This window comes from Arachis hypogaea, chromosome 9 (genome assembly GCF_003086295.3).
Source record: "Arachis hypogaea cultivar Tifrunner chromosome 9, arahy.Tifrunner.gnm2.J5K5, whole genome shotgun sequence".
NCBI classification, from domain to species: Eukaryota; Viridiplantae; Streptophyta; class Magnoliopsida; order Fabales; family Fabaceae; genus Arachis; species Arachis hypogaea.
The window spans coordinates 62,024,237-62,033,153 of NC_092044.1; the positions used below are offsets into that span (position 1 = coordinate 62,024,237).

The window sequence follows — 8,917 nt, forward strand, 5'->3', positions numbered from 1 at the left end:
TTAAAAAGATAGATACATGTCTAAAAAATGAAAAAAGAAATATTTTTTTTGTTAGTAAAAAATTTATGACGCTTTAGTTTTTTTTTTGGCATCATATCTTATATTTTTACTATAAGTTAGAGGTAAATTATTAAATATAAATTAGATTTATTACTTATTATCCTAATTCAAATTCATTAAATTCAGTTTAAATAGAGACAACTAGGCAACGTTATTGGATTTAGGGGATTCAAGTAATTTTAGGGTGACTTTAATTTATCAATGTAAATTAGCCTAATATGTGATATTAGTTATTGTTATATATATAATAAATGTGACATATTTATGCATTGTTTAGATTAGAAGAATTTGTTGAGAAATAACATGCTGGGGAAGAAAATGGATGGAAAAATCAATTTTTCATTATTTGGTTCAACAAAGAAATTGAATGAAAAACATAAAAGTATATATGAAACTCACGTAAATTTTTTCTCTTCAAAGTTGCGAAGAAAACTGATTTAAAAGTGCAAATATGGATAAAAATACAGAATTACCATTTGAAATATAATTTATATATAATATATAAAAATATTAATATAATTTTTCTCTATTATAATTTTTTCTCTTCTTACTTTTCCTTCCATTCAAGCAAAATAAATTTTTTCATCTATTTTTTTTCATTCATTTTTTTCATCTAAACAGCACACAAAAAAATATACTTTTCTTTCCATTTTTTTCCTCTTATTTTTTATCTTATCCATTTATCTTTTATTAATATTATTATAACAAGGATACATGTAACTTTATAAAAATGATATAACCTAAACTTTGATTATCTAAGAATTTATTGAGTGGCTAGAATAGCTCAACGTCACGAACCAATAAATGCTAGCAATAAGGATGATCACAAAACAGTCGAAACGGGTATTTGCAGGGATTACTCGCGTTTTAAAGCTAGATGGGACCTCTGAAATCCTCACGACCTGCCATGCGAAAATGAATGGGGACTAGGGGTGACAAACGGGTCGAAATTTGTCGAGCTGGTCGTATAACCCGCCGAAAAATACAGGTTGGGCTGGAAATTTATGGCCACCAAACTTAAAAATCCCGCCTACCCTGCACCGTCTAATCCACTGGATTTGGCGGGCTTCGGCAGGGCGGGGCAGGCTTTCCCACTGGGCCAAGCTTTTATTTTGGTAGAGCCATTTTTTTACAAATTTTTATGATGTTATTGATCTACAAAATGATGAAGATGATAATTGAAGAAGTTTTAAGTTATATTTTGGATAATATTTTCTTTTGCTTTAGACAATGCTAGTTTTATTATTTTGTTTCAAAAAAATATTTATAATTATATTTATTACACATTTATAATTAAAAAGACGTTAATGTACATGAATTTAAAAATTATAATTTTTTATGTTTTTAGAAATTATAAATTTATTGAAATTGTTGTGAAATTATATATATTGTTTAATATTTAATGGCTTATAAAAAAAAGGAGATCTCGCCAGCCTACCATTAGGCGAGCGAGGGGAAAATTCAGGACTGTCTTACTAGGCGGGACGGGCTTTTGGCGAGACAGGGCAGACTTTCCCGTTTGCCACTCCTAATAGGGAAACAGACATAAGTACCCGCCCCATGAAACTTATTAAATATACGCGAATATAAAATTATCAATTTATCCTAATTTATATATACGTAAATCCATTTCTTGAATTTAGTAATTCTAATTTCTGCCTCCAATTCGAATTTTTTCTTTTTCTTCCAAACTCATTCTCAGCCTTGATCCTCTCTCTCTAACTCACTTTCTCTACCTCTCATCAAGTCCGTCACTATGTCGCTTAGTATCGTCCTAAAAAATTATGTTATGTTATTATGTTGGATTATTTTTTTAAGTTTTTTTCCTTTTGAAATGTTATTTTTCATAACGAATATGTTATAAATTGTGTTGAATTAAATTAAATTGATTATTTTATGATTTATTATATTATGTCTTTTTGTGTTAAATTTTTAAAAAATTTTCAAAGAATATTCGTAGATACCCGAAAAGATCTACGTTCTCTAAGGGGTAATTAAACAGGAACTTGCAACGACAGAAAAAGAACGGGGACATTTTTTTAAATAGGAATGAGGGATGAAAAGTGGGTTTCTCACGCTCCCCTGAGAGTCCTGATTACCATATTAATTTATTTTTCAATAGAATAAATTATATATTGAATAACAAAAGTTGCTATCGGTTTCTTTTCACACTAATTAATACTCAACGATGGTGTTTCGATACACCATATTACCAAAAAATATTAATCGATCTAATAACTTTTGTAATGACATAAGTTTATGAATTTGAAAATTTAAAAATTATTTCATAAAATGTGAAGTTTTAACAAGTAATAATGTTATCATATTATTTTGATTTCAAGAATGAATACGATAGCAATAAATAAAATTGTCCCAAGTAAATTTCAACAAAGACAAAAATTCATTAATGAAAAATTAATCTATTTTAAAGACAAATATAATTTTTTTCTATGGATTTCCTAACTTGGCAATTCGAGAATTAATCCACCACATATTAATGCTCTATTTATTAAGGGTGTGTCGCTAACTAATGGATTGTGATACACACAAGACGAAATTCAAACTCCAAATACTTGCTTAAGCGGGCAAATGAGATGACCATTCAATAAATTTAAATTAATTAAAATAAATATTAATTATTTTTAATATTTTTAAATTGTAAAATATTTATAATAATAATTATTATGTATATTTTTTATTTAAATTTAATAAAAAATTTATATAATTTTATGTATTATCCCGTATAAGACACGAGAACATACACTAGTTGCAATTAAAAAAGGGTACGGAGAACAAAACAACTTCTTTAATTATATTTACCTTCTATTCCTAAAATGAAAAATGGTGCCTTTAATTAAGCAACAAGTATCTAGCTGATTTTTATTTTTAATTTTAAAAAATGGTTTGTCAATTAGAAAAAAAAAAAAAAAACTAATCATTATGATGTTTTAACTTAAACACCTTCATCAATTATTGCTGGTTCATCATGATGCAAGATAATAATTCAGCGCTGCTAGCTTGCAAAACAAAACATAATTTTCCTATGTTTACCAAAAGATAAAAGATTAAAAAATAAAACAATTTTTCTATACTTGGATAAGAAAAAGGAGGGGAAAGTAGCTTAGTTCCTTTCACTATTTGATTAGTTATTAGCTAGCTTAGTTAGTAGTAAAGGGAAGAAGAATGTCCTAAAGAATGTTTTTCCTTTATTATTTTTCAAGAGTAGTGTCAATGTCTTCCCCCCTATTAATTAAAAACTATATGAAACATTGACAGATTAAAAAAAAATGTATGTAACTTGAAAAGGAATATAAATAGCTACACTTACACGGGAACAGCAAATAAATTTATAGTCTTCTCATTCCTCATCAAGCTGTCGGTGCTCACACCATATTCTAATTTAAGTTTAATTTTCAGACATTTTTAATTTTGTATTTATATATATGTGTGTACTCAGGTACATACTACACTCAATTTATATTGCTATAAAAGAAAAGAAGCTAAGCCACCATCAAAACCCCACAATAAAAAAAGAAAATTACAAAATAAGTGGTACTTATTATTATTATTATTATTATGTAATATAGAAAATAGACAAAAATAATTAATGAATTAAAACTGATCAAAATCCAAAGAAGGTGCTTGCATCAAAGCTTTATTATTATTGTTATTCTCACCTCCATGATCATGATTATCATCAGCAGCAATAGCAGACCCCATTTGTGAAGAAGTTTGATGATCTCCGACCATTTTTTTTCCATGGTTATCATTATTATTAGTAGTAGTTTCTTGCTTCTCAGGTTGGAGAAGAAGCTTCCCTTGGCTATAGAGGCTACTGAGAAGATGAAAATAGGGACAAGTTCTTGAATCAAGGGACCTCTTCTTGTTAGCATCTTTGGTTTTTCTGAAGTACTTGTTTATGTTCTCCCATTTCTCTTTGCATCTCTTTGCACTCCTTGTGTACCCCAATTCAACCATCCCTTGTGAGATTCTCTCCCACAATGGAAGAGCCTTGTGAGTTTCTCTCCCATTTTCATCATTGTTGCTGCTCACTTGCGTGTTGCACCTCAGGTTTATCAGTGCCAACACTTCATCTTTTGGCCATCTTCTTCCAATTTCATCTTTCTCGCAGTTCGCAGTCGTGGCAGCCGCCTTCTTTGCCGCCGAGTCCGCCTCTACTATTGGGCTATCATTGTTGAGATAAGTACTATTAGGGTTCTTGCCAGCTTGTATAATAGGACTTGAGCTAGGGTTTGTTGAAGAAGAAGCAGCAGCAACAACAACACCATTTTGGTTATTCACAATCACAGCAGAAGAAGAAGAAGGTGATGATGGAGGATTAGGGTTTTGGGAATGCAACAACAAATTTGAACCATTGTGTTCAACATTGTTATTATTATTTGTTACCTTCACTAATTTGTTTCTTCCATTATTATTGTGATCATCATGATCTTCTTCAACACAAACAAGGGTTTGAATTTCTGGGGCAAATTTCTTCAAGAACTCAATGATGTTTGCTTGTCTATCACCAGCAATGGCTTGTTCCTGTTGCATGATCTCAAGCTCCTTGTTCATTCTCTCCACCTCTTGCTTCTTCCATGCCTCTTCTCTTGCAAGCTTCTCTTCATCTCTTCTCACCATATCTTCTATTAACTTGTTGTGCATCTCTTCTTGTTGCTCCATCATCTTGTGCACAATGCTTTCACAAAAACCTTTGAACATCTCAAACCTAACGCCGTCGCCGTTGCCGTCGCCATCTCCACCACCCCTCTTCCTCTTCCTCTCCTTTGTTTTTGTCGTAATAATCTTCTCCGGCAACACCACCACGGCCGCCCCAGCAACCACCTCTTCATCATTCTCCTTATCATCTTCTTCTCCCAATGCTTGGTCCATGACTACCTTGTCTTCTTGCCCGTCAGTACTACTTGGTTGCTTCTCCACTACCACCACTTCTTGTTGATGATGATGATCACTATTATCTTGTTGATGATAAAGCTCTTCAAGTTCACTAAGAAAGCGGTAACCAGTAGTAGTAGTAGGAGGAGGAGTAATGGTTTTGTTGGTGAAGTTAATGTTGCTGCTGAAATATCTGCTTTCTTCTTCAAACTTCTCTTTGCACTTCTCAGCACTCCTCTTATATCCAAGCTCTGCCATCTTCCTGCACACGCCATAAATGTAAAATTATTATTCCGGGGACCAAATTAAAGTAACTAATAACCATTATAGAAATTAATAATTACTTTGTTTTGTTTATTTTTTTTTTACTCCTTTGCAAGAACAATTCAAACATGTAATAATAATATAGTAATATATGGACAAAATCAATGGGGTTCCCTCCTTCAATTTTCATCCGTGTTAGTAAAAAAAATCCCCCCCCCCTCTCTGTCTCTCGAGGTGTGTGCCATTACTCTCTGTGAGTGTGTGTGTGTGTTTGTGTCAGTGTGTGAGCTGAAATGTAGGTGCACGTGTGTGTTTGTCTTCCACATGGAGGTAGCATATGATGCAGCTAGCTATACACTCATCACAAAACACACATATATACTCAGACTCCAGCTCATTAATTTTACATTTTCACATTTACAATATTCATAATTTCATTGCTGTGTATGTCGATTATATCTTGATCATCATCATTCATCAAACAAACAATAACAATAATCAATCCAGGTTTTAATTTCATCATCAGTAGTAGTAGACTAGTTATAATTCAATTAAATAATGTAAGAATTTATAACAATAAGTATATATAGGTGAGAAAATGATGATTTAATAATTTTAGTGAATTATATATATATAATGTAATGTAATGAAATGTAATGTTTGTGTACCTTGAGACATGTTCCCAAGTGAGTTGTGGGAACCAACTCTCCATGGTAGATCTGATCCTCAAGAGAGCAAGTACTTCATCATTACTCCAAGGATCAATGAGCTGAGGAGGAGGCATTTGCTGCCTCTCATGATCTCTTTCAATTTCAAAATTCATTGGCACAGTAGTAGTGGAAGTACTGCTAGCGTTGTTTTCTTCCCGGTCTTCATCATGATGATGATGTTTGTTATTGTTGTTGTGGTGTTGGTGAAGGTGTAATGATGGGTGCAAGATACTGGGGTGTTGATGATGAACTTGGTGAAGCTGCAATTGGTGGTGATGATGATGATAAGGATCAAAAGGTGTAGGATTAGTAGGGAAAGTGTTAGTGTTGTTGTTGGGGTTTGATGATGTGGGATTAGAAGAAGGATGATGGAGAGGGAGAGGGAAAGGTAAATGATGATGAAGAGGGATTTGTGATGAGGTGGTTGTTGTTGTTGTTCTTGTTGGTGTTATGAATTGATGGAACTGGTCTCCTGGCACTCCATCAAACATCTTGTGTGCTTTCTTTATCTTCTCTTCTCTTCTATGATCTTCCTACCTCTATCTCTTCTTCAATTCAATTCCCTCACTTGTGATGTGCTTCTTTCTTGCTCAGTGTAAATTGTGGCTAAATGGAATGCTACAACCAACTTTACAAAAATACTACCAACCCTTCTTTCTTTCTCTCTCTTGGCTTTCTCACATTTATCAAAGAATTTGTCCTTGTGTGCAAGGGAAAAATCTTAGGCCACCACCACACCCTTTTACAAGAAAGTGAAACTCAACACCCCCTCCCTCATCATAACCCATAATAAATAAATAAGAATAATACTATATATACAAATTAATAAAAAATTATAGAAAAAAAAATTATAGTGCAAATATTGTACATCATTACCAAATTGCATTTTTTTCCTATAAATGACTATTTATACTACTAACTATATTACATATACAAAAAAATTTAGCCATACTAAAATATAAAATATATATTATAATTAAATTAAACAACATATATATTTATACATATATATCTAATAATTAATTTTAGGTATGCGCACATGACATTTTGTTTTACAGATAATAAAATATTTAAGATAAAATAACTTTAATGAGTCATATTTTACTTTTTAAGTTATATATATACTTTTATTTTTTTCGTTTGTCAATATATTTGATATACATATTCTTTATTATGCTATTTTTAAACTATAATATAAATAAAAGAACGATATATTGTATCTATTATTTTACATAATAATACATATAAAATAATTATTTTTATTAATACTTCAATACATAATTGAATATAATGCATGATATTTCAATAAGACAAAGAAATTAAAATCTTGAAATATATATATATTCTTTCTTCCTTGGACAAGTCAATCAACCCACGTTACAAAGAAAAGGTATATTCAATGCATTTCATCCTTGTTTCCATTTTCATATAACATCCAAACTCATCTTTATCATATCCCATTTAACAATTCCTTCTGCTGAACAAAATTTGGTTACCTAGCCAGGAGTCTCATTACAAATCACATGTCTTAAGAGCCCATCATGAAGGTATTAATGATATAATGATAAAAATTTAAATTTAAATATCAACCGTGAATATTAAACATAATTTAACAGTGACAAATAATAATTAAAATATCACGTAAACAATTATTAAAAATTTAAAATTAACAAAATTAATATGATTTAATATTATACAAGAATTTGGTGTAACAAAATTGTTTTTAAGGATTAAAAGTTGAAACTTTCTTTATCTTGGGGTGCTACTGGTCTGTGGTTAATGAGGAAATGAATCAATAAAGAAGGAATACTAGGGTTAAGAGCTGCCTGTATTATATGATCTAAAAATTTGAATTCCTCAATAAGAAAAAGTATCATTATTATAGATGTAATATATTCACAGCTCATTGGAAAACTAAACTTTACTGTATATTAGTATTACTGTGTGCGTTCGGATTAGTTTCTATTAAACTAGAGTTTGAATAGAAGTGATTTTATAAAATTGATTTTGAATAGGAGTTTTGTATTTACATAATTTATGTTTGATAATTTAATAATAAAATTAATTTTTTTATTATTATATTAAAATTGATTTTGATAAAATAAATATTATTTAGTTAATATTAATTAAAATTATTTTTAAATAGATAATTACTAAAAATAATATATTATTGAATTATAATATTATTTTTTAAGCATATTTAATTTTTTTATATTTTTTTAGTATAATATTTTTTTAATACTCTTACTATTTTTTTATTATGCTATAATTTTTTAGGTTATTTTTTTTAATTTAATCTACCTAATGTGACTAATAAATTATATTATATAAAAATAATAATAAATATAATATACAAAAATTACAATTATAAAAATATACAATATCAAACAAAAAAATTAACAAAAAAATAAAAATAACAAATAAAAGAAAAAAATTTAAAATTTATTGCTTCTTGTAAATATTAGTTTGAATATAAAATCACTTCTGTATTTATTAAAAAAAATAGCTGAACAAAAGATTAAAGCATTTAAAAAATTTGAACGTACTTTTTGATTTTTCAAACGCAAAAACAAACACATCTTTTATTACTATATTATATAAGAGTTTAATTTTAAAACCGTAAACTATTCATATAATTATCTAATCATGTGGCTCTTTAATAATTATTCTCCATAGATATAAAAAATAATTTATTTTATTAACATAACAATTTATAATTAGATATTTGTATAAATCTTTTTCTATTAACAGTGAATAAAATTAAATTCTTGTATACACATAAAGCCCAAAAGTGATTATTGCTCGTACTGAAGTAGGATTTTTTTAAATAAATAAAATAAATATAATAATTATTAAAAAAATATTTTTGCCAAAAAACATTACATCATTTATTTTGTTTAACGAAATAAGTTAATACGTATTTCGTTTACACTATAAATAAAATAAGATCGTAACATAATACCCGTATCATGTTTATACACGTGTTG

General features: G+C 29.0%; 1 protein-coding gene across 1 annotated transcript; it reads right to left on the reverse strand.

The window, feature by feature from the left end:
• Positions 1-3,459: 3,459 nt before the first annotated feature.
• LOC112710989 (trihelix transcription factor GTL2) lies at positions 3,460-6,699 on the reverse strand. The gene is made up of 2 exons (XM_025763494.2): positions 5,889-6,699; positions 3,460-5,218 (listed from the first exon to the last, which is right to left on the reverse strand). Exons 1-2 carry the CDS (start codon positions 6,419-6,421, stop codon positions 3,673-3,675), a joined length of 2,079 nt encoding a protein of 692 aa, XP_025619279.1. The 5' UTR covers positions 6,422-6,699; the 3' UTR covers positions 3,460-3,672.
• Positions 6,700-8,917: the final 2,218 nt, after the last annotated feature.